The sequence below is a fragment of the Anopheles moucheti genome, chromosome 2, assembly GCF_943734755.1.
Source record: "Anopheles moucheti chromosome 2, idAnoMoucSN_F20_07, whole genome shotgun sequence".
In the NCBI taxonomy this organism is placed as follows: Eukaryota; Metazoa; Arthropoda; class Insecta; order Diptera; family Culicidae; genus Anopheles; species Anopheles moucheti.
Genome location: NC_069140.1, coordinates 40,974,174 through 41,002,022, shown reverse-complemented (window position 1 = coordinate 41,002,022; position 27,849 = coordinate 40,974,174). Strand labels below are relative to the sequence as shown.

The window sequence follows — 27,849 nt, the reverse complement described above, 5'->3', positions numbered from 1 at the left end:
CTAGTACTTTTTAATCACTCGCGCAACAGTCGACTTAGGCAAACTTAACTGTTTTGCCAGCTCCCGAGATGACACTGCTGGATTTTGCAGATAGTTGTGCACTATCAGTTTTCGCTTCTCCTCTTGCATGTCGAATATCTTAGAGCAGGGAAAACAAAATTGCGTGAAGTTATCACAAAGCGAAATGTTTACTATTGTCTACAAAACGCTGTCAAAAGTTTCCATTTTTGTCCACGGGGGGCGCCACTATAAATCAATCAAAGTGTCCCATGTCTAAATGAACCAAGCCTTAGATCTAAAATGCTGCCACACTCAGGTACGTTGGTAATTTGAAACTAATTCCTATTTGAAGCCAAACCGATTCCATCCGAAACCGAACCAAACCGAAACTTCCAAAAGGTTCAAAAAGTGGAAAGGAATATATATCTAATGCTGGACATAGATCTTCCCGCTCTATCACGACAAACATTATTGTCCAACTTTCAAAAATAACTTCAATTGAAAATCCTTGTATATTTTATTTATTCTATAGTTCATTTGCTCTTTTATCGTTAATACACTATCATTTGACGAACACTTAAATTTAAAATTTGCAAACAGAACATAGCAGTTCGAAGAAACCAACCAAGAAACCTATTTGGTTTATAAACGTTTAAACATAAGAAATAAGTTAACCTGTAGCTAACAATATGCTGTTGCCATGCCCGAATAAAGCCAGCTATAAAAGATCACAAAACAACAAAATGAAAAAGGTCAAAGCTTAAAATGGGGGGAAAAAACCCGCACGGTAAAGGTAAAATAAAGCATTATTCATACATATTCATACGACCGGTGCCATTCCCATCGACTCACACTGTTCGGAATGTTCAGTCGGAGTGTGACACCGTGTCGCACCGTCTGATAGTTTTCTATACGCTTACTGCTGCAACGGTGGAGTGGAGCAGAAAGCGAACGATTCAAACCTGCGCTATCTATAAAACTTCACATTCTTCCACCACGCATCCTCATCATCATCAGCTCAGGTGGATTTTTCGGTTTTTTTTTGTATCTTCTACTTTATTCGAACGTTAAAAGCAACAGAGAATACGCTCACTTGACGTTGACGTAGAACGCAAACACTTCAAGGTACAGCACACTTGATTCCATATACACACGTGTCCGCAGTAACCCCACGTGCCACGCGTTTAGCCAATAGATATGACAGAAGCAACGGAGGGAAATGCCCGTCATACCATAAGGAGTGCTCCTGATGGACAAAGTCTTAACCACCATACGCCCCGGTGCCAATGGCATGCATTAACATACATATATGGGCAATCGATTCGGTCAGAAGGTACACAGAGGATACACCTTTCTTTTCCCGTCTTCATAATAAACAGGTACCTTCCATTGCTCGCAATCCCGTGTGTGCAACCACACATCACATGACCCGTTTACGAGCCATTTAGAAAACGCGGACACATTGTGCGGGCGTCGTTGATCGATTCCCGCTTCGGTTCCGTTTCGTGATAGAACGTTTGAAACTGACAGGCACTAGTGCTAGACGGTGCGCCCGTGTGCTGGAATTTGCTAGCTCTGTTGCTTTTGTGTGCGAATCTCCAATTCGTGAAATGCGATGGGAGCAACAAATGCAAACCACCGAATGAAACCACCCTTGCGACGATGTGCTCCTATTGTACGCTTATTGTGCGGTGGCCGAACGAACGAATGTCAATCAATCAATTTCAACAAACGGTTTATTGGTTTTGTTGTACGTCTCTCGTTTCAAAGCATTCACATTTTGGACGCAAAGCCGGTCTGAACCCGGTTTGATGTAGTTGAACACTTGACGCATGTAATGAATATTTTGTAAGTTCACGTTAATCACATCAGAAATAAAACTATGCTCCACTTTAATTACTCCTTTAGATTTTTAAATTAAAGATCACGCAAAAGAGAAAATAAAACATGCAAAATAAATTGTTCATTCATTCGATTTGATTCCAAGTAATTACATTCTACGTTTCCCGAGCGAACTCAAAATAGCGACCACGCGTTTTAAAATCCATTTCATGTTCAAAAATTCATTGTAAATCCGTTCGTCATGCAATGCGTGCGAAAAAAAAAGTGCAACATTATCTTTAACTACACAACTTTCACCCGCTTAGTGAACGCTGGCCACACACAGTGCCACATTTTACAATTAACGTTAGAAGTACAGGGCCAGCCAGCCAGGCTGTTCCCCAGTATGTACACCGATCTTTCCCCCAGAACCCCCAGAATGGAACGTTTCTTTTGGCCGGAAATATTCACAAACACGAATGTCACGCGCCGACAGTAGGCAAAGAATAGAAATGTGTGGGGGCGATCACCACACACTCGCAATCCCAATCCGTCCCAGCGAAACACACACTCAAAAAAAAAAAAACAAGTGTGTTGCATCCAACGATGGAGGCGCCTGGTCGCTTTCGTTTGAAGAGTAACCCACATATTCACATTGCAACCATTTGCTGAAGGTTTTTCCCCACTTTTAGCGGCTCGTGTGTGTGTGTGTGTGTATCGGTGTCTGGGGCTAGCGTGTATGATGCGGCAAACACGGTACAGAAGCGCATACGGGTTTGGATGAAATGTCATTTGCTAGGGTGTGGCAGGAAACTGATTGCCGTACACTATTATGTTGTCCGACTCACCGAGGCGTTAATCACCCCGAACGTTCCTAACTCGGTCGTCTCTTGCAAACCTGGAATCAACCCGCCCTGCTTGTATATGACCTACGGACGCACATGCAGGAATAAATGGGTTAGTAATGTAACGTAGCATCGTAAAAGTCAGTAGTGACAGGGTTGAATTGAATGCTAAAATGATATAAACTTTTTGATTGAACATACCAATATTACGTGTATGGTAATGTCTAGTAAGATATCTCAACGATAATGGAATAAATCAATTTGCTTTCTTTAAGTGGCAATTCTATAGAATTCCCACCTAAGTTTGAAAGTGTCCTTATCATACCATTTCGTACAATTTCTGTTGTACCGTACCCAAAACAAAAGGTACACACACACAGCAACATGGTCACGGATCGATCGAAGCGTAGTAAATATCGTCATCATTAACATTCCTTTCTACCTCTAATAGAGAGAAAACAACGGTTCGGTTGCAGTACCATAAGCACAGCAGAAAAAGAAAAAGCTTCCACTATAATACTTTCCATTCCAACAGGACGCCTCCATTCTCTATCCAAAAATGATTCACATTCGACGCACGCAATCGACAATCGATCACAGAAAATACCGTATCACCATTTCCACCTCGGGACGACCGTACCGGTCCATGATTAATGGTGCATTTTACTCTACCCTAATTCACATATGATGTCGGGTAATGTTTTGCTGTTGAAAATATGAACCAAATGCACCGAGCATTAAATCCTTTAGAATAATGATAAAAAAGGGTTCTGATTATTTTTTCTTTTCTGGATTTATTCCAGGATATATTGTCAACGTAAAATTAAAACTATAGCACGCTTAAGAGATTGGATGGATGTCGTCTCATCACGGCTCTTCCCCGTTCGTACGTGTATCCTAAATAAACACCATTACGTCATTGCTCGGTTGATGTAATGATCCATCACTGGACGCCGCACTATTCTCGACCTGGATCAAATTCTATTCTACAATCAATCTTACTTGGCTCAACAGACTCGTTGTCGTTAGGGAAGACAATTCTCTCATGCTGGCGAATCAATGCCAGAGTTGGTGGCCTTGCCCCTGGACTGATGCCTTGCATCTCCAAAACCTTAGCACACAGCCATCCTGCGTGTATCCCTAAGTCTTCAAATGAAAGTAGATTGATTGGAGCTCATCATTTCGTTCTCCGGTGAGAAGGTGTTTTGTTGCGGCACGGAATCGCTCCGTGTTGTTTCAGCGCAACTATTTTCGTGCCGTATGAGTCATCCGTTTAATTCTATTTACTAGCCAAGTAATGTAACACTCGGGTGAGTTAAATTTAGTGTGATTACAAATCGGATAAAATTTTGCTCGCATCGTACAGCTTCTTTTACAACCATACATAAATATTCAAAATATTCTACTCGTAAAGACATCTTCACGCATAACTTTAAGCGAGAAGCAACAAACGTTAACGAAAGCATAATATACACAAAATGTGCAAGAACCATATTTTCGAAACCCTCAATGCTTCTTACACGAATGTCAAGTTGTATCCTCAAACCGTCAAGGACTCCAAGTGAAAAGTAAATAAAACGAAATTTCTAACCAAACCACAACAGTTTGCTCAATGTTAAATGCCCTAGTTACGATTGTACTGGTCCGGAACTATGACCGTGTAAGAAACATATTCCCGTAGGACCCGAACGTAGTGCAACAACAGGACATTTCCATAATCAAATCGTAAAGCGCAAATTTGACTACCCAAGTGCATCTAATCGTGATTGATGAGGAGTACACAAAGGTCGTGGTCATTGGGTGATAGAATGTGGCCGAGACTGAGTACATTTCGGTATCATTTTTCTCTTCATGAAACGAGCAAATTTCATTATCACATGATCCTTTGCAATTGTTTCATTATTGTTTTTTTTTCGCCCCGTTTGCAATTGTCAGGGATGACCGATGTGTGCTTTGTTTTTGTCCGACGATAGTTACATACTTCGACAGACACCCCGAAATAGGTTCTTCAGATTAACATAATCTGATAGTACAATGAAGCACTATGCGACAGAAAATTGATAGCTGAACTATCAACAACAAGGTCTGCCAAATACAGATATCTCCATAGACATTACATACGCCTACCTTCACGTGCATAGCAATCGGGTGGAGCTCCTTTTAAAAAATGACCGTGCATTTATATAGCGCCGTAACGATTTTTGCCTTTGAAATAGCAACCTAACCGCCTTCTAAATGGAACACAGTGACACCCACATTAGTCGACAAGGAAGCGTATGTGTGTCAACGGAACGAATATTGCGGGCATTTGCAACACTCGCTTTTCTCCCCGCATAACAATTCACGTACAATGTGTGAAGGTGGCGTAGCTAAAACGCAAGTACCCGATGCTGACCGTACTGATTCCTACTTTTTGCCTTTTTGCGCTTCCGGTTTCTTAACCCTTTCACGTGCGGAACCAGCTGACCAGCACACATGTGTACCAAACAAACCATTCTTGTTACCATTTTAATGTTTCCTTAAACCATTTCCATCGGGGACAAAGCTTTCCCTTGCACACCGAACTGCGCCTGTACACTACGTAAGCTGGGGTAACGAGACCACGAAAGTAGACCATTCAATTCGGGTAATGGGGAAAAAAAGCTCTTAGAGCTAAACCTTGAACCCTTGTCATTCGAAACATTGCCGGTTGCACGGTCCATCGAGACTTCGGTCTAAGACTTGGCTGGTTTGCCTCCGACTGTGTACGTGGTACGGATAAAAAGTGGCAGGATAAGATATTTATTGATTGGCGCAATGTAACCCACGGTCAGGGGAAATCAACGATATTGTCCTGGACATTCGTCGCCGATTAAAGCTTGACAAATGCGCTATGAAGTGATAGGATATGGATGACAAACAATCGTCACATATTGCAAGTACAGAAGAAAGCTGTTAACCACAAGGCACAAGTGAAACGCATTAGTTAAAAAGTACTGTAATTCACTTGCATTGTGCATCATTTACTTTAAAAATTTAAAAACTACTTTTAAACTTCTTTATAGAGTTGCTACCATTCAAGAAAGAACTCCGAATTTAATAATGTAAAACGAGGTATATACATGTAAGAATGATTCAAAATGAAAACAAAATCATGACACATTGACCCTTTTTTTAGCGCAAGGACAATTAAGGCGCACTCTTATCAATATTTTTATTAAAAAATTAGCTAGAACTATTGCTTTTGTTCTACTTCTGAACAATAGCGGACAGAATAAAACGTGTTTGATCACACGTGTTATAGAATATAAAAATAAAGCAGTAATTTAAACATTTAAGTAAGGCGAACATATTTCCGTGTACAAAAAATAGATAGGCCTAAGAATGGCCACCAGAAATGTCAATATTTACAACACACAAGTTAAATATTACCGTTTTAAGCTCATGTGCTTAATCAAACGATAGCCTTTAAGGACTATCAAACAATCCCAGATGTATGGTATCGTAAAATACTTGTTGCATAATGAGAGTATTTTTATATTCTAGAAATACATACTCTAAGTACTAAATAATAAAATTGTTGAAAACATTTGAAAAGAACGAAAGATATTTATTACTTTTAAATAACCATTAGCACATTTATGAAACTACTAGAAACGCAACTGTACTGTCACAACTTCCATTGCATAATGGACCTTGTAATTCGGGAGTTGTAGCTTTAAATTATTGTTGAACTATTAGTCTCTTACAAATTTATATCAACTTTATACAAAAGCAAGCAACCAACAAATTACAGGCAAATCATATCAAAGCAGTATAATTCACAAGAAAAATACCAAAGTACCGAAGTACCGATCAATTTCACTCTTTGCCGACGGCAGCGCCATCTATGCGTCAGAATACGCAAACAAATCAGTAGTGGCAAAACCAGCCAATACGCGTGCGCTATTCATAGCAAACTACGCCAACAAAACCTACCATATGGTTATTGTTTTGAACATTAGATTGTTTTGAACATTAGATGTTTCGACACAATAGATTATGTTGTTCAGTTATACATGGCCGTTTTAACGTGAACAAAGAGTTTATGTTCTCCATTTTCTGTTCAGTTATGTGATGATACATGTTATGACATAAATTTATCACATCATACACGACCTCGTTCATTATTTAATTCTATAAATATTACGAAGAAATTGAATCTTACCTGCAGTTCGTAGTTGTGGGGCTGCTGTAAAAGATTGGCAGGCGAATCAATTTGACTCGGACCCTGTCCATGCTGGTTCACCATAGGACTCTAAAATGAGACAAAAGCACCCATTAGAACATTCATTAAATTAACGAAGTATATGAGCACTTATGAGCAGGGCCGTGTGGTAAGCTCGGCACGTTACCTGTGCAATCTGAGGTATGCCCCCAACGCCATTCATCACATGGCTCTGCATCTGGTTCAGTTGATTTAACTGGTTCAGCTGATTCATCGGATTCATCTGCCCTAGCTGTCCCATTTGGCCCATCTGATTGATCATCTGCGGATGGTACGAGCCGAGTGCGGCGGCCGCTGCCTGTTGCGTTACGTCGTTGCCGCCGGGTGCCGCCGAACCGAGCATGTTGTGCAGTGACGGATGCTGCGGAAACCCGGATCCGTGTACGCCCGTTGGGTCGAGCATGTTGGGGCGTGGCATTTGTTCTTCGGCAGGGGACGGCTGGCGCGAACCAGGCGTACGGCTTTGGAACGAAAGGTGACTATCGAGGTTTATGGTTCGGTTGAGCTAATCGTGCGCATCTTAAAGCAATGTTGCGCCTATTCTACTGGACGTCTTCGAGATACTTACTTGAAACCCTTGTCGTCATCGATACCGTTCACCATCACAACACCATTCGTACCGGGTACTACCTCTTCCTTCTTTACACCGTTCGTTTCAAAAGGTGAGTTCGCTTTGTCTTTATCATCGGAAGCCTAAAACGCAAGCCAAGGAAAAATTCATTAGATTGTTCGCGGAGGTACGGGTACACTTTCTTCCCGCAACTTTGCAGCAAGCAGCTTACCTTGTCTCCGTCATCAAACTTCAATCCCTTGAAGCGCGAGTCCAGGCTTGCTAGCGGACTTTCCTTGTTCGTCGGTGAGCCACCAAGTACGTACTCTACCATCTTCACACCCAATCCTCCAGTTGAGTCGCGTGGGCTAAAATACACACAAGAAAGTATTACTTTAAAATGTGTTCCTACTAACGCCGCCATATGCTATTCAAACTCACCTTAAAATTCCTGTCGAACCAGTCGGATTTGTTTCCGGTGCGTGTTGGAAAATGCGACGTGGTGCCAAGATCGCATCACCCTGAGACGACCAGGTCGAATCGCGCCATACCTGATGGTCTGTAGTACCGTGCAATTGTAGTGGCGGCAGTGGACCAGTTGCTGCGGCAGCTACCTTTACATCATTAGTGCCACCCTTTTCCCACAGCTTCTTTGCGGTGGATGTATTAATCTACAAAAAAGTAAAGACAAATCAAAATATCGTTTGAATTAATTGTGTGACATACAGGTATAATGTAAAATTAATTGAAATATAGTGAATAATAACGTCAAAATCATGAAGAATAATACTAAAGGAGCCTACAACGATTTTTACCCCCCAGTAAACGTAAAAGCACTACCACACACCACCAGTTGATCATATGGAAAGTGATCAATTTTCCGATCTTCGGTAAATTAGCTTCATCGTCTGCGCAATATGCCCCTGTGTATGCACGTACATGTGCAGCAGCAATAGCACGTGAAATCCGACAGAAAAATCTACCCATTTTGAATGCGACGAACCGCATCGTGTTCATCTTTGCGCGAAATCAATTTATTGCCCCATTCCACACCAAACTACCTCAACATTCCCTGTGGAATCCATTGCATCTCTCTATTGTCCCGCAACATTCTACCGCATCACACACGCCACGCCAGCCAGGCAGCGCTTATGGAAACACACTTTTGGTTGGTTCTTCGAGATTTAAGTAACCACCGAAATAGGTACGTATCGAATCGAAAGGATAATTGCCCGGATTTTGCAATTACTCACCGCGTTCATCATTGCGATCGTCTGTGGGTGGGAGGCATATGACTGTGGATGTAGTTGCACACCGAAGTGGAAAATGGAGGCAAAAAAAACCCGTACGCAGTGGTTCGCGCTTATAAGTATCGGTTATGCAGTTACTATTTCCACCTTATTTGAATCATTTTCTTTCTTAGAATTCGAATATGAAAAATGAAATTTATAGGAGTGTGATTTTTCCTCTCGTTCCTTATAAATTTAAAGGATTCAACAGCAATTTTTACACAAAGTTTAAAGCTTATTTACGAAAAAATTTATAAGTTAGCATATTCCATCAGAAAGTATAACTTTTCCGCAGCATTCTAGCAAAAATGCCTTTTAACTCTATCTTCAGGTCTCACCTGCCTTTCTCTAAAACCCTACTTTTAGCAAAACTCTTCAGAAAATTACTAAATAAACGAATGCAAAATAATCGAGGGTTCAAATTCTAAATCAAATTGCACACCGTCAAGAGATGGTCGACGGCTACAGCAACTCCATATCAGAGTGTCTTCAACACAGCGTACGCTTCAAAAATCTTAACCATCACAGCACAACTAAAAGAAACCGTCTAGAAAAGACGTTTTTCTTTTACTTCAACCGCCCTGATGCCGAAAGGAGTGAAAAAGAGCTAGCGAGAGAGAAAGAGAAGCTAGAGCGTGTGTCCATGGTGGGTCATTTGTGCGGTGACTATAAGTAACAACGAGTTCAAGTTCAGCGCCTAGAGTCGAGACGCGACGACTCAAGCACATACGCTCATTCGTGCGCAACAAGCTGCCCCATCATCTCAATGTAAGTCTCTGCCTCTAGCCACCCAAGTGGACGGATCGTCACACCAAACATTGCACTCGCGCGCGTCTTGCAGATCCCTTGTTTGGTGGGTGCCAGGTAGAGTGCAACTATAGTAAAGGAGAGTTAATGCACAACCGGTTTTCGCAGCATATAGTACCACCTCCTCCTTCATCGTTGTTCGGATAAAGGCCCTAGTTTTTTTTTTTTTTGAGGAATCATTTTGAATGCAACTGTGCCTTGATATTGTTGCAATGCAGTAGTGCAGGGTCTAATCATATAGAACATTCTGCACGGAGATTTAAACTCGGATGACTCCGATCTGATCATATAGCTCATCGGCTGTTGCTTCTGTTTACATTTCTGCCTACACCACGAAAGCCTCATTAGCAGCGGTATTGCGATACAGTGCATACAAGCACTGAAAAACAGACGACTATTTTTCCTCCTGACTTTGACCTCTGTTCGTGAATCGTGAAGGGAACAGAGAGAGCGAAAGAGAGGGAGATTGGGATATCCGTTGCAACCTTCCCTCAGTGCAACAGACGACAACAGCGCACCGGCAGTTGCAGCGCTACACACGCATTCGGTGTCGTGGGTGAGAGGAATATAATAAATGAAATAAAAACCACGAAGGTCTTTACCAGGGACTGCACGACGATCGTAAACCATCATCATATGCCCGGTTTATCTAGTCTGCTTTCGGACCGGCACACAGCGCACGATCGTGCTCGCCATCAACGTGTTATGATGCTGTGGTCGGTGTATTTGTAGCTTCGTGCGAAAGATTTCTATAGCTACAGACAAAAAAAAATGCCGCGATCATTCTTCCCCAGCACGGGTTCATCAATTAAGAAACTCTAATGCAACTGCTTGTTTTAAGCCCTACGCGTTGCAATTGTTACATTCACATACATTCATTAATATTAATTAATTAATTAATTAATTAATTTAATTTGGAAAATCACATTAATTTTGGGAAAATAACAAAGCAAATAACGACCTCGATTTCTCAACATCAACAATCAGTACCAATATTCAAACTCCTAAATTCTTACATTAGTCCATAATCTCCAGAATGTAAAAGAGAAGCAAATGGAAACACAAATTGCATTATGGAAATTAGCATTTCCAATCCTTCAAATACCACCGACGTCTCCCAGTTTCTAGCACATGTCATGCGGCAGACGAAAAATGACATCTGACGTCGTTGTGGTGCCTTATTACACGTGTTTTCACAAACCAACCGTCACGAGACGCCGATAACAATCTTTCGCATTTTATCATTCCGAAAGGTGGTAAATCGTCTTTCTTGCCTTATCTACGCCTTCTTTACGCCGAAATTCGATCGATTTTACTCAATTAGAATATCACATCTAAAATGCAACAAGGGACTATTTTTCTCGCTATGGATAATGTGTTTCTTCGCGGCTATCTCATCACAGCTGGAACCTGTGATGCTACTCTGCTGTGTTCTGCTGCTTAGGCTAGAAGAAGCAACAAAAAAAATACACACACACACACAGACACTAGATATAATTTGCTGTAAGCACACAACCATACAAGCCACACACACACATCCGCGGTTTCTTGGAGGAATCGTCCAAGCAAAAGGGACATATATCGATTGAAAGGTTCGTGGTGGCTTGTGAAGCAGAAGTTGCGTGAGAATGGATGAAAATCTCAAGGTATCGCACTACCAGGAAGGTTAAGAACTCTGCATTAACAATTCATCTCCATCGACGATCTGGATGGGATACGGAAGAACGGAGGGAACATTATCCTTTACCGGTCAAATGGGAAGGGGTTGCGCCAGTCTGAAGGTTCCTTAAGCTTCTTGCGAACTTGGTTCGGAATGGGAAATGATAGACAGAGGAAAACGATGTATCCGAGACCTTACACCTGTGTGGGGTGGTAGCGATCTCTACACGTAACGACCGGCTTCAAAATTAGTCACGAATGTCACGAACGTGTTTTCTTCGGCTCTGGCAATTGGGAAATGACACGGAAGGCGAATTCTTGACGACTTCTCGGTATTTTCTACGGAAGGGAGTAACCAACAGCAAACAAATACAGCCAGCACGGTGCTAGCAGGCGGTGTGAATGAGGTTGTTTGTCGATAAGTAAATTGGATGCATAATTTAACACCAAATGTTAAATTTAGCTATTACAAAGACCTCCGACGGGTACCTTCACATACCAGTTGCGCGATTGTATGTCGCTGTCATGAACAAAACATGGTTTTTAATTGTTTCTTGGAACCTGTAACATCTTCCTAATATACAGCGTTCTGCTGCATTCCCTTTTTACATCACACATCGATTGAAGACGTGCCAACGGGAAACCAAAATGGCGCCGAGATGTTCACCACCTCCAGCTATTGTTTGCAACAAAACAACAACCAAAAATCAACGTTTGGGCACAGCGAATCCGCACTAGCGAAGGGAAAGGAAAAATCATGCAATCGAACCCGGTAAAGGCGCGCTTCATTACCGCCACCACACGGCCGGAGCGCTGTGGTGGTCCACAATGAGAGGGCAGAAAGGTAATGATGAGGATGATGAACCGGCTCACCCGTAGTTAATGGTGAATGATTTTACTCACGCTGTCTTCTCACAACTCACTGGCACATTCTTCACGTGTATCATCATCTCACGCAATCGCGGTCGATCGCTCGTTCGCTCGCTCTCTTGCGGCGAATTGTTGTTGAATTGCTCGCGTGCGCGCTTCCTTTTGTTCGCTCGCTCACATGCGATCGAGGCGGTAGTGCTGTTTCACTCACGCGCGCACATATTACCCAATGCTTGCAAGCGGGCAGCAGACGACGGAACGCGCGCGCGTTTGTCCGGCCTTGACTGGAGCTGGCCGAAGCCAAAAACCTTTTGTCAAAGAGCAGCACAAGTGCTGCTGCTGCTGCTGCTGCTAGTGGACTTTTCCACCGTACCGGTCATCGGTGCAAGAGAACTCGCCGCATCCTCTCATCCGGAAGGGAGCTGAGGGGCGGGAAATCCGAGGTGTTTCCACCATACCACACACCTGTCCCAGGCACCTGGCGCCTACTCACACACCGTACTTTAGCTCTGACCACGGTTGCAGGCAAAACACACACACGCACAAACACACGGAGGAAAGAACTTTAGCCGCAAGAAAGCCGCCGGACGAGACCGGAGGGCCTCGAGATGAGGGTACATTAAAAAAGACGGAGCTGTCATTTTCACGGTTTTCCAATGACTACTCTTCTCTCCATCGGCCATATTTGCTGTTGCACAATCGCAATATTCACACATGTATGGTGAGAAGGGTTTGTTTTTCTTCACTGGGTAATGTTTTACTTTGACGCAGAAACCCAACGGCGGCATGGGAGTGGCTGGGAGCGTTAATTAAAGCGTTTTATATTGATTCGATAAGTTTATCACGATCAATATTTTTTTTTACAATAATCAATTGTTTGAACCTAATCAAAAAATCAAACGTACGATAACAAAACATTTATCATAGCATAAAAGAGAAATATCGATTTAGTTCCTGCCCTTAACGGTGCGGCTTTTATGATGTCCAACAAAAGTGCAATGCGCTGTTGAATGGTATACAAGCGGCAGCGGCACCTGATACACATTTGGGGCCTTACAATCAAATGCATTTTTGTAGCCGCAAAACGGCACAATATACAAATGTGTTACAAATTTGTAATATATTTATAATCTTTACTCCCGATTTTTCTTAGGCTTCCACAACATCACTGGCCGGCAGGCAATCGTCCCATAATGTTGCAGTAGAAATTTTTCCACCGTTAAACAAAAGGCTCACCGCATCAAGAATGTAGAACGGAAATTCGAGAGAATTTTCAAGCAAAACTTAATTGATTCTATAATGCAACCACACAAAAAATAACTAAATCTATTCAACTCACAACCGAAACTCAAAGGTATATCGCGGTGCGTGTGTTTGTGAGTGCCTGGAATATCCATGCGAAAGAAATCGTTACGCTTTGCCGCGTTCCTTTTGCCGGTCACAATCAAACACTAAAAAAGCGAAAAAAAAATACGGACGCGACACCACCACCGACTGTCATTGTCCTCGTTATGTTCCAATGGGTGCAAAAACGTCTAAACCCCCGTCCCCACTCCGCATACTTTCGACTCTTTAGCTTGCTGTAGGTTGTGTTTTTACATCAACGCTTCTGACTTTTCGGAACCACTTCTGGTCCAGAATGAGGATGTTATGGTGGTTGGGATATTTTTTTTCCTACAGTACTTCTAGTTCTTCCCATCCTAAACCGAGGACATGACGACAGCGTGCAGCATTATCTCGCCGGTGATGAGTTGAAAAATTTTGAACCGAAATTGGAGCGCCTCATTCCGATCCTGCCATGCACAAATGTGGGCTTAAGCTGTGGGCAATTAAACGCTCATTTCCGTCCGAGAAAGACAGGGATTTTGCGTCTAAATTAGACAAAATCCTTGACCGATTCGGCCCCAACAACAAAATGGAAATCAAAACGGCAATTAGAACACAAAAAAGCTGAAGGTATTCACATTCGAACAAAAAAAAACATTAAAGCTTGCGATATTTTTTCTCCGGTTAAAGAGAAAAAAAGAAGCACTCGACAGCAGCACGATTTATGTTGTACTACCGGAATGCTGTTATTGAACTTTGATGTAGGGACAAAATGGTAAATAATGCAGCAAAAGCACAGCACGTTGTTGGAACCCGCCTTTCTTTTAGTCCTTTTTACGTGTTTTCTTGCATAGCACTATTATTAGGACCAGCACATCCATTGGCGCGGCAAATAACAGTGCAAAAAAGCTTCATCAATAATACTTGAAAGAACGAAGCTTAAATAAATCTGTTTCCGATTTGCTGCCCGTTGGCCACCGTTTTGTCTTCCGTTGTCACACGCTCTCAGCGTTCTAAACAAAGCAAACATTTCCACCGCATACCGGGGACAGCCGAAAACGGACGATAAATTGCGCCAGTTGACATAGATTATTTTGCGCACACACACGGCCACTCTTGTACATTTTTTTGCTTCTTCTCCTACCTCCTCCTACTTCTCATATCCGGCCCGTATTTGGTCGTTGGTACCTCTCCTAGTCATAACCTGTCCGGCCGATAGCCCCAGCATAGCAGCAGCATGCAAAACCTTGGCAGGATGATAGTGCTGCACTCATCGCTATACACACACCTCGAGCAGCATAAAACGCAGAGAGACATGGCCTCATTTCATTGCAGCGACACTCTCCCAAACACACAAACACACGCTAGGATTCGCTTCAGCACAGCACGTTGGTGTGTGGGGAGAAGATCGGTGGTGTAGTCGCTTTTGGTGTCAGCATTAATTGAATTATTATACTGTCACTATGCCTCTTCTGCACTCTTCACTAGTGCCCCCGCACCCACTACTACTAGCACCACGGGGTGTTCCCACCGTTCCAGGACGAAAGAGAATCGATCGGATTTTGACCGGTAAGTTGAACGATGCTACACCACACACCAACACACACCTACAGCAGCAGCACTCTGGAGCTTTTGCGAAGGGTCAATATGAATGGTGAAGCTGCTGATACTCATACCCGGCTAGCGTCATATCCTGTGTGTCGCAATTTACGTTTGCTTTACCTTCTGAAGTGGCAAACGGGAGGTGTGCAGAAGTACTGCAGAATCGATAACTGTTCGGCAATCGAAGAAAACTTCACCCACCACTTCAGGGTGTAGTGGCTCGATCTTTGCGATTAAATCCTTTACTTTGCAGGGGTTTTCGTGTCCAAACTGGCACAGTCAGAAGCATTTCAGGTTTATGCACTAATTGAAGTAGCATATATCTTTGTGCACTAATTCTTCGCACATTTTCTGCTTGGTTCTTGAAGGGAATCCTTGAAAAATCCTTAAAAAACAAGCGTATTATGTTAATAAATTTCTCGACTGAGGCTCTCCTCTATTAGCGATCGAACTAGACATGTGACAAGAACAATCCTATATGGAGATGCTCCATCAGATATCAGATCAGATTTATAAAAAAAACGCTAGTGTGCACTAGTAACGACAAGCACTATTCAGAATAATCACCAACCGCACGAATTAGACCAAAAAACTCATTCCAGCGTTCCTCCTTTTAACACTCGCAATATAAATAAAATGGAACCATTCATTTGGAGGTGATAAAATGTATCCTCTCTTCTACTTATTCTACCAGCAACTGCGAAATTCCATTTCGTTCTGGGAGAGTAAATAGAACGCATTAGAACAATCTTTGCAGAAAGGGTTTTTTTCTTCTTCTTTATCGCCCGTGGGAACAACAGTACAAAGAAACTGGACCATTTTTATTGCTTTCTTGCGAATACCCTAACAGAGCTTTTACGTTTACGATTATAAAATTTCCCACTGATATCTATCCCTCTAACTTCCAAAATTCACCAACAGGGGAAGAAATAATCTTCTTAATCTCCTCCCAAAAAAAGGATGATAAACAAAATGTTCACACCAAATACTGGACCCACGATCGCAAAACCCTGCAAACACACCCCTTCAATTGGCTCTTTAAGGCATGTAAAGATTCTACGTACCGCTGAGTTATTCCGTGGTATGTACTGGCTCTGGGCGGTCAGAACCGTTCCGTACTGCTGACCACCGCTCAGATACACCAGCTGCTGCTCCGGGCCGGGTGGTTTCGGCACACCGACACCGTTCACATTCACGTTCACATTCGGCGGATGGATGTGATCGTACATGCCGCCCTGCATTGCCATCTGCATCGTCGGCAGGCCACCGCTGTTCATGGTGGCATGGTTCAGCATCGTCTGGTTCAGATGGTTCTGGTGGTTCAGATGGTTTGCCATCTGCGACGGATGATTGATCATCGGCAGTTGCTGCTGTTGATGCTGCTGATGTTGCATCTGTTGCTGCTGCTGTTGTAGCTGCTGCTGATGTTGCTGCTGTTGTTGCTGCTGTTGCTGCTGTTGCTGATGAACCTGCTGCACCTGATGCTGGTGCGGTTGATGGGGAAGCTGCATCGGTGGTTGCTGCTGAAGCGACTGCTGTTGCTGCTGCTGGGCGACCTGCTGCTGTTGCTTAACGCCGGATACGATCGGTGGAGGTAGCAGCCCACCGGGCGTGTTGTTCGGTATTGCAGGGTTGTACTTCCACTTGTCCTGGTTCTGAAAAGAGGAAAGAAAGCAAATGTCAATATTTACGTTAACCGTTGCCGAGCTCAATGAAAAATAATTCCCAAATATATAAATACTGGCCGTGCCATTATTGGTTCCGATAAAAAATCACTTCACGTAATATAGCCAGAAGGCAACTTACAAAACATCGATACGTATAATTATTCATTATATTTGGGCCATATATGATACCTTGATTAATTGAAAAATGATTTTTTCATATCTATTTTCAAATAAAATAATTTATAAATGTTATCATCATTAAAACGATCCTTTTCCATTTTTTTACTTTGTCTTATATTCTTGAGCAACTAGCGACACTATTGCAATTATTGTTGAGGTACACACTGTGTAGGCCATCTAAAAAAAAACAACAAACAAATACACAAACTGGGCGAAGTTGTTCATACCGAATCGATCGTTAAATTTCACAACCAGCTTCAAGCCGGTGGACAACAAACAAACGGACAAACTACCACCCGTGAGATTAAGGACCATCACCAAATTTGTAGCTACGCAAAAAAAAAAACATTGGCAGAACGCAGACTGAAAAAAATAGTACCTCCAAAATTAGTGTCTGTCTGCTGTACGGAGGAAAATATCTGGCTTGCACGGTAATGGTGTACGTTGCATGTATGCAGTAGCAGCTGCAGCACTTACGCTATTTCTACTACCGGTCCGGGACATGTCCTGCATGTCGTTCAACAAAACTGAACATCAGCTTTATCGCCGTTCTCGCTTTGTTTCGCTCCACCATGGCAAGCATTTCATCCTCCATCCCATTCTACGAATTATGCTTTTACCGCTCTCTTTCCCATATCCCACAGGATAGCACTGCTCACTCAATTCCTTAATTTGCATGCTAGCGGACCGTTTAATCGCCCTCGCTACCGACCCCGACCGGGCCACTATTGTGGCCGCTATTATGACACAACAGCCCCCGAAGTCGGGTCTCGGATGGAAAAATCGGATGGCCAAATACAGACCAAAAACAAAAACAAAAACTGTTCTTCTTTTTGTAGCAGACACGGGACCCAAACGGTGGGCCACAAATTAACGGTCATTTCTGTTGGAAAACTAGCAATGAAAGTATGGATTTTGGGCACCAACTTTTCTAAACACTGCAGCGGTAAACAAATTTTGCACCGACACGCAAACAATTTGTCGATTATCGATTTACTTAACCTCCACTGGTTATCTGGGGGTTTCGTTCCCCATGGTGTGGTGCCTTCATTCTATCCTTCTGTTACGATTATCGTTTATTAAGTTATCAACATTTTTCGAATTATAATATTATGCTGTTTTTTTAATAAATTGTATAAAGAACACCTGACGAAACTTGAAAGCTAATCGCTGCTCAGATTTTTAAATAATTTTGACAAAGAATTACGAAGGCCTTTCCGCTAGTAAATTGATTTGAATTAGTTATAGTTATTGAAATAGTAATAGCTACAAGAAAATGCACTAAAAATCGAACATGGTGACTGGATATCTTTATCCTTCAGTCAAGTAAAATTTAAGTGAACTAAAATAAGGCAATCATGAGCAAGATGAGTAAAAAAGTGATCCATTACCAAAAGAACAACACTCTTTATAATAAGCAACAACAACGAAAAAAAAAACACAATACATTGTTGTAATATAAAGACGAAAAAGCATTACAACGCATTACAGCTACTGGCCGCACACACACCCACACATACATATATGGCTTCCGTCTGCTCCTAATGGAACGGTCGCATCCACATGCAGCGCGACGGAATGGTAGCGATACTCACATCGATAATGGTGTCATCCCCGGAAGCCCACCGGGACTGCTTCTGTGCGAACTGGTTGAACTCGGTCTCGTTCGGATGCCGCTGAAACACGTAACCGACGGCGGCATCGTCCTGCGTGCGGATCGGGGCCGCATTCCGTCCACCACCGTCATCGTGACCACCGAGCAGCTTCATACTGGCGGCAACCGTATCCGGTACGATCGTAGCCGTCGTCGTCGCAGTCGTCGTCGTCTTGGCCGATGCCCTTTTGTTGGCTTGCTGCTGGTTGCGGCGTTGCTGTTTTGCGTGGAGCACCGGCTAACGGCCTCTATACACTATCCGGCAGCAGTGAACCGTCCGCCCGGGGAGCTATTAGAAATGGGAGAGAGACACACAACACGAAAACCATTACATTAATGCGTGTGGTGTATGTATATTATCTGCAAGCTACGAAACCCAAGGTGAGTAAAAATTCGGCCGCTCGATAAGCTTCCCGGTATATCTTATAGAAGGCATGACTGGTGGGAAACACATCCCTGCCCTTTTTTGTCCCTGTGTACTGCTCCAAAACACATTTATCCTTGCTATCGACTTCATTATAGGGGACAAAATACAGTAATGCTGATGAGAGAGGAAAGGAACGCAACGGAAATATGTGCACACAATAACTTACAATCGGACATTTTCCTACGGATCGTTCAGTGGGTGGAAATGCTTCTTTTTTGTTTTTCTTAGGGCCATCGGGTTAACTGACAGGGTAGCGCCCGGTGAGAACAACTCCTGGCAGGAGTGCCACATAAAGCCTCTGTGTTGTGCATTTTCTGCACCGGGCAAAGATGTTGCAGTGCCCTTCGGTGTACATTTCTCAGTTTGTTTTGTGTGCAGAGCGCGGAAATGGATCCACCCGGAAGGAGTCCCATTTTCTCGGCAAAGACCATCCATTTCCGTAAATGAGGATCAAGGTGCGCGCTCAAGCGGTGGCGGCATGCAGTAAAGCTAAACATGATGCAACCTTTGCAAAACCACACCGAATGGTGTACGAGGCGAGCAAGCGAAAGGTGCATGAAACCATTAGCTGCCGTGTACTGATTCTGTGTAAATGGCATCCTCTGGAGAAAAAACACAAGGACAGTAAGGAAAATGTGGAACGATGTTGCCCTGACTGCAGTTGGTGGTAATTGTGGAAGTAGCAGTCATACCCGTGTGAATATGGTCCCCTCTCGAACTATTAGTATGGTACTGTTTATTTATTTTAAATAAACCCATTCAAACGATCTTATCAAACGACACCGTTTTTTAATATTTGCTTCATTTATTTACAACGATTGTAGTTGTGTACAACATGTGGTAAGATAATAGACTATTCGCACAGTGTACGGAGAAATTCCTGAGAAAGAACCTTACGCACTCTCGAATAGGCTAGCCAGAGTGTGTTGTGCGTACGTTGTTGTGACATTTTTTTTATATAGACCAGAGTACAGGTTAGTGCCCGATTGAAGGTGAAAATAAACATTAATTTCGATACGTTCGTTAAAACATCATGTTGTGTTTTAATAACATTTTTTCTGTTACTCAAATTAATTAAGTTTAATTTAGTTGACGGTTGTTAATTTAGACAAAACACGACTTAATAAATTGTGCAAAATTGTCCACTTTCATAGGGCAATTTTTAATACTGATACTATCTATTTATTAATATCAGAGATATTAATTATCTGAGTTTTTTTATCTGCGAATTGTTCCTTTATAAAACTGGTATTTTATTTTTAACAACGTATTAAAATAAATAATAGTCGTATTACTTATTAAAATTAACCGTATTAAAATAGTAGTAATAGTCGATACGGCCGGGCCGTTCTAACGAAATTAAAAAAAAAACGTATTAAAATTAAAAAAAAATCATTCAAAGATTTTACTTTCCAATTGCTGCTAATCTTTATATGATTAAATTTATGTAGCTATATATGTGTGCATTAAGATTCAAGACGAACTAAAATGTTACATTTTTTAATTCGAAAAATAACTAATGCTAAATGTCATCCAAACAGATCAATTGAAAGGAACTGTTTATCCTTTCAATTTAAAAATAATATTCTTAAACTTATTTCAAACAATCGTTCTTATGCTGTACATTTTAAAGCAAAAGAATTTCAAGGCAATCAGTATGTGGTGAGTTTGAAGCTACTATTATGAAACAATTATCCAGTGGTGAAGGTAAAACAATCGCATTTAGCATTTCAAATGACACATTGAAAGAGCACAATTGTATTTCTGATTTTAGCTACACTAGATGTACTAATTATACGTTTAGTATACATAGTTCCAACAAATTGGAAGAAAACAATATGATTTAAAGAAAAAAAATACTTTCTTTTCGTATCAAGTATGACCGGCAATACCAAATGAAATGCACAACAAACAGTTAGAACACTGTTTGTGAAGTTCCTACAGTCGAATCGCTAGAGGATCAGATTAATTTAAAAATCTAAAATCACAGAAGGAACATTAGTTCTTGTTAAGAAATACAGAGCGAAAAGGTGTTTTGTTTTCACTCCATAATTCACTCTACAGTCTCCATCCGAAATTGTCAAACGAACCAATGTTCGTAGCTGCACAGTGATGGGAAAAACGGTTCCGGAACCGGCTCCGAAAAAAAATCGGAATTTCGGCTCCGTTGGTTTGGAGCCGACTCCGAGCTGAAGTCGGAGCCGGCACCGTGAGCAAGCTAAGCGGATAATCTTTTTCGTTCACAAATGCATGAAAATATTTTATTTAGCTCGCTGAACCTGAAACATGAGTTGGACAGTTTTATTGCAAAATCTGAACAATTTCCTTATTTACATTCTTCGATATTCTTTCGACAAACTTTAAAAAAGGCCGGAAAACTACATCGTAAATTTGTGGAATATATCGTGGAATCAATCCAACTGAGGAGAAATTATGCATTCGACACAATGCAGTACATATGCATCTCCATTTCTTCCAATATTCCTTGGCTGCATATGCACAACCGAAATTGCAACACACGAGAGATACCCTTGGTGAATGTGGATTACTTTAACGCCATGTATAAAAACAAGCCAAGCACAAGCGTTGCTTACAAAAGCAAAGCGCCTTTTGCAGAACATCTGAGCAAGATAAATAAATTGATTGGCATCGAACGGACTGTTGTTCCGGCGTTCTACCAGCCCACATGAGGTAAGACAATCGAGCATCAAAAGGAAACAAAGCTGACTAAGCACTGCACAAACCGCACGATGAAGTGTTGAACAACAACCGACAGCAAAATACCGGATTGGTTCGTTTGCTTTGAACAGCGAAATGAAAGGGAAACACACAACGTAAACCCCACACATACACACACACACACACACATACAGAGGCAAACGCAAAAACCGTGCCGTGCTTTATTCTGTTATGTGCGGATTCGGAACTTCTTCGCTGGAAAATGGAAAATCGAACTAAAAGGGAGGGGTGTCAGATGATGATGGGGATGGGGGGAACGGATGGGGATGCAGATGATGGATTGATGCCGTGGGCTCGGCAACCGGAGTACATACACACCAGCGGACTGGTTCTGATCCAATTTAACATTCGTTAAAGAAGAAGGTGCTCAGGTGCTTAAAGTTGAGCGAAATTGTTGCCCGAACCTCAACTGCGATTTTGGGAGGGGAGGGTTTTTTTTCGTCTTTCTTTGCTCAATTTGGAGTATATTGCCGACAAAGTTTCAAATTTAGTCCCAACGTAGAAGCGTCATAAAAATGTCCACAAACACACACACACACAGGCAGCATCGTACGCAGATGTACGCGGTCATTGCTACGATGGATCGATGGAAGAATTCACCATTGATAGCCGAATAAAGAAGGGAATGCGAGAAAATAGCGCGAGAGAGACCCCGAAACACACACACACACACGGTAACTGACGGTGTGGAACCGAGGAAGCCTTGGCAAACCTGGCTTGATTAGAATGTGTGGTGTGCGAAAAGACAACAAACAAAAACGGCACTCACAACATACGCGCGCATGCAGAGACATTCTTACCGCGGAAAGGCAAACCGCCGCGCAGAGACTGTGTCGCGAAGCGCGCGCGATAGGCAAATTTAATGCTACGCCAGATTTGTGCTGCTTCTTTTGCATATGCTTCGGGGTTCGCCCGGCAGCAACAGCATTCGCCGCAACGGAACGCACAGGTGAACGAACGAAGCCACACCGTTCGCGGTGTGCCTACGGGCATGTGCGCGGATCGATGCGTACGTGTTGGTGTACGTGTATGTGTGTGTGCGGCTTAATGTGGAAAAGAAGGGCCAAGTTAAGCCATTTGTGAAGTTTATCTTCCTCGCTCATGCAGGACCGGACCATCAAAACTCAAACGGTTGTGAGCCGATTCACTTTCTCTCTTTCGACATTTATAGCGCCTCTTCTTGTTGTACCGCCCAACCACACATGCGAAAGAACCACGCGTTCTAATGCCGGCACCACAGTGAAGCTGTCAGACGGCTTCAATAGAGACGTCAACCAAAAGCCGTGAAGTTGTTTTCGGATGGAGCACCCGGTTTTTGGTCTTCTTTATTCTGGCCGTTTCCATTTCGCCCGGAGCATGGCACAAACATGTCCCACACCCACCAATCGTTCACCCCGCCCTCGCACAAAACCTCCGCCCAATCGAGCTTCCCGGGGAAAAAAGGTGGAAGCAACGGATGAACGCGACACGTCCTCCAGAAGGTTTGCCTTCATGAGCATGAAATTTCGCACGCATATTTGCCAGTGTGCGACTCTCTCTCTCTCTCTCTCTCTCTCTCTCTCTCTCTCTTTTTTTTCTCCTTCTTAGAGGATAAAGAGAGGGCGGTCACTGTATCTAGGAGGCATTGGTTTGCGACGCACCATCACTATCTATCAATGACAGGACAATGACAGCGAAAGGAGAAATGTCAAATGCAGTCATAACAAGGACGGGAAGCAATAATATGCAGCAACAAACTGGCACATCGTGGACTGCTCGGGGTGGAGGATAAGGGAATAACTTCAATTTCCTTTGCGAATGTTTCGATTTTGCTGTTGCTATTGTATCCTGGAGATGATATTGAAACGGATTGAAACGGTGGGCTGTGTGTGAATTGACGCCGTTCAGCAGTGCGTAAGTTGCAACAGTATTTCTCAGTGATTTCTAGCACTAAACATTCCATTCCGTGAGTATTACAGTAAGGACCCATTCTACAATTTTCAAGAAATTGTGTGTTTGGCTAAAAACATCCCTCGAAATACCCGTTTTACCGTAAACTTCATTCGAAATTCGTGAGACACTCCAATCCAATTAAAAAGAAAAGCAGTGTCTCAGAGTTCTTGATTGCCTCGAATCCATGGTTTCAAATTTGGCGGACTCCGTGGTCCAAATAAGGCTTGTTCGATTCGAACGTGGTTTGAATTTTAGAATCCTGCATAACTTTTTCTGTCAAACGTGCGTATCCATCTTTATATGAAATAAATTAGTTAAAACTCCATTATAACTCCAATGGTGTGGTCTCTATAATGTCCGCCGATTAGTAGGTTGATATCAGAGGGGTTTCAGTGCACCCGGTGAACTGCCCAAAGTAGTAACCCCCACCGCAGAACAATAAATTAATTTGTGTACCTGCAAAACGGCCATTTTTCCATTTCTTTTGTTACATCTATAGATTTATAGAACAATACCAAACGGAGAGACCCACCCGCTCGCGGGCTCGAACTGAACAGGTTCTTTAAAAATCAACACACGTGTGTAAATCATGCCTTACTTCCGGACAATCTAATGGTAATGTCTCCCTTCATCCCTTCCTTCATCACATTCAGCACCATTTGTCGCGCATTCTGCAGTGCGCGGTAATGTAATGTGCACGGTCCGTGCCAACAGAAGCAGTATAATCGAATAAACACACCATGCCCCCCACTTTCACGTGTGAGCGCGAGTTAGATAGGACGTGATACATTCTGTGCTGTGCGTTGTCATTTTGTTCTGACCGAACTGACCCCGACGCTCAACATATCCCTCGCACCGGGCTGTACACATCTCGCATCAGTTTAACAACATGTCATAAATAATCCTAAATGCATCCCCCGGACACAATGGGAAAAGGGCCGGTACCGCGATAATGTACGATCAATTCCCTAAGGATGCATTCCCACGGCTATCTTGCTGTAATGTTGTGCGCCTTTACCTACCTAGCAGAATGTTTCGTGGAGATGATTTGTTTAAAAAATTTTAAATGAAATTAAAGTTAACGAGAATCCGGCCCAACACTGTGATCCTCGTGTCGAAATGCAACTGAATAATTGCGTTGTATCGTTGTGCCTGTTTAGAGATGTGAAACCACTGCAACTCCTCTATGGCAGAGCGTTATTCACGCTAACGTTCTAAAAGTATTGTGTAATCATGCTGCATATTGAACAATTGCACTTCATACACGCACACTTAAAACACTAAACCGATTTAACTACTAGCGAAACTTAACACGCTCATATGCAGCAATGTACACTCGGGGCATCAGACGCGAACATAGCGCAAAATTTGCTGATCTTAGTTCAGCTCAATAGGAAAACATGCGACCAACCAATATCATCATCACCACCAAACTTGTGACGCGCCAGACGAGTGTTAGGTTAGCACATTATTATTAGCGATCGTGCCAATTGCACAAGCGTCCCCACGTATATATTTGCGCTTGGGACAAAAGACAAGCATGATTTCATGCTTCAAAACGTGTCGCATCCCGATGTATTTGCTCGATAATATTTGTCTGCGCCCAGTGCGCGAGAAGTGTTTCCTTCCACGAATATGTAGACGATTATTCAACCTATTATGCACATCAACATGCAAACCAGTAAGGTGGAATTGCCTTTCATAATTTTCATAAATATTTGAGTAATGTACAGATTGGATATTGGAAGGAAGATAATCATACAGAATTATATTGCGCTTAGTAATTTACGAGCATGTGCCTTTAATGTATTGACTCACTAAACTTTATCTTTTATCATCCAGCCTGATTGGCAAGCTTCCATAGGCAGCTTCCAAGATGAGATTTGATCAGTCATATTAGACGATCACTGTACACTGAACTCACCGCAACGCAGAGGCATTCTATCAGCTGCATCAGGATTCGATTGGTTGGCAACAAAAATGAAGCAAATGTCCTTATGGCTTTTGGAGTGTTAAACATGGACATAGACATTCTGAAGTAGTCGCGAACATGAATTAAATTTGCGGATCATGCCTTTTTATTCAAGTGGAAATCCCATACAAGTATTGGCTAGAGCTTCATAATATATTTGGTTGTGTTTAACAATTATACTATTATTTACACGAGATCGGAACATTGATCGTTCCTAATGATAAATCTAATATGAAGGAATCCTGAGTCATGCAGCTCAGGATATAAGTAATTCTAGGTACAGAAGTTAGCTGTAGGGCGGTAACATGACACCCACCTGTCTAACCTTACCATCTCGTAGGTTGTCGTAATAATCTTATGAATTAGGAACGCTTTCATTAAAATAAATCCCATTGAACCAGCCTTAGCCCATGTGTTGTGAATCCATGAACAAGAAAAATTGACAAGATAAAACTCGGCATAGTACCGAATATCAGATCTACTTTATACAATGCCATTCTTCACGACCTTGGATAACATGGTTTTAAATATCTCAGGAACTTTTGGTAGAAATCTACATCTACGATTATACGATTATCGTGTTGGTGCCACTATCAAAGACCAATTTATTAGTACATAAAGGCATTCTTCTTCTTGGCTTAACCGTTGTACTTCGTCTAGGCCTGCCGTTTCCGGCTTACTACGGGACATTGGTCCTGGTGGAAGGCACCCGCCGCTACCAATACAACACCGGGCCACCATTAACATGATGTTCTTCCATGGCTTTATGTAGTTCCACACAAAGTTTTGAAGACTAACAAACACCTTCCATCATAAGGACACTTTGATCCGCAAAACAATGTGCTCTATCTCTAAGATAAATGGCATCAAGTATTTTGGACAACTTCTAGAGCAAGAATGGTAGAGCCTATGCTGAAATCGAATGGCTAATAATGGCAAAAACGGCTATCATGGACAAAATCTAAATTCTTTCGCAGTAAGATGAACCAAACTCCAGGACATTCCGAAATCGACTCCAAGCAGTTCTCGTGAGTCAGAGAAAAAGAAAGAGAGGAAGAGAGAAAGAGAGAAGGCCGGGAAGGGGTTGCTACTGATGAGGACTGAATTTTATCGGTTTACTCCGGATTGAACACCAAGTTCGACGCTCGAGTAGTTCATAATAGTACGGTACCGATTGTTTTAGAAGATGAGTCTAGTTTACCAGGGTTGGAACCGGGAGTGGATAAATGATCCCTCTTCAATCTTACCGACACTAGTGTGAAAGATAAGTCAACATAACAAGGCGGAACTGATGTTCGATGAAAGAAATCCCATACATTTCGTGCGGCAGAGAAAAGGAAATTACACCAATTTCGACCATAGAATTTAATCAAATCTCATAAAGTTCACAAATCCGGAAAGTTCTATTAAGCCATTATAATTTTTAGCCAAGACTCGTGTATGACTTACAAAAGATATGTTGAACACAAATTAAAAGAACATCTTTCAAAAGGATTTAATAACAAGTTAGAACATCGCAAAGAACATACCCAAAGGAGTGGAAAAATGATTTGAAGATGAAGTTCGAGATAAATGTGGTTTGATCAGTACCGGAAGCATAGAAAACATATTCTCCCAATTCCCATTTGCGTACCTTTAGATGTTCAGTTCGCTGCACACCAGCAGAAGATCCACCAATTTGGATTGCGAGTTCCCTTACACAAACACACACACACAAATGCGTACGCACTTATGGTCGGAAAGATGAGCCGCGGTTCGAAATACGCTCGTATGAGAAATGTGGTTTTTGTTTGAAAACAACTCCTCGCTCTCTCGCTCTCGTGCCCGGGGGCAGTCCCGAGTCGGTGCGGTTTTTTGGGATGGTTTTTGTTTGTTGAGCGCGGAAACCCCCAGGAAGTCGCGTTGGTATGCGTGTGCCTAGGGTCTTGCCCGATATGCTGCTACAGAGTTCGCCGTCCGTTGTTGTTTAAGCGCCAGGCGCGATGCAATATCGCAACCAAACTCACACTACAAAAACGGGAGCCGCAAGATACCACGATCCGCCGGAGCCGCCTGCTTTGATGCAGCAATATGATTTTAAACGGCACACTCTATTAACGACCACCCCCCGATAGGAATGCCGAGCCTGTTGTTTGCCTTTCAGGACTGCACGATGCGGTAGGTTGCAAATGATTTCTTTGCAGACTGTGTAACTCACAAACCGACGGCGTGCGGGGTGGCTTGTTTTACTTATTTTTACACAATGCACAGCTTTACAAACCGG

General features: G+C 42.5%; 1 protein-coding gene across 1 annotated transcript; it reads right to left on the bottom strand.

The window, feature by feature from the left end:
- Nucleotides 1-27,849, bottom strand: LOC128309685 (maternal protein pumilio-like). Its single transcript, XM_053046130.1, has 9 exons — nucleotides 27,220-27,849; nucleotides 18,458-18,805; nucleotides 16,080-16,670; nucleotides 7,904-8,133; nucleotides 7,695-7,830; nucleotides 7,481-7,605; nucleotides 7,040-7,373; nucleotides 6,853-6,942; nucleotides 1-138 (listed from the first exon to the last, which is right to left on the bottom strand). Exons 2-9 carry the CDS (start codon nucleotides 18,629-18,631, stop codon nucleotides 1-3), a joined length of 1,818 nt encoding a protein of 605 aa, XP_052902090.1. The 5' UTR covers nucleotides 18,632-18,805; nucleotides 27,220-27,849.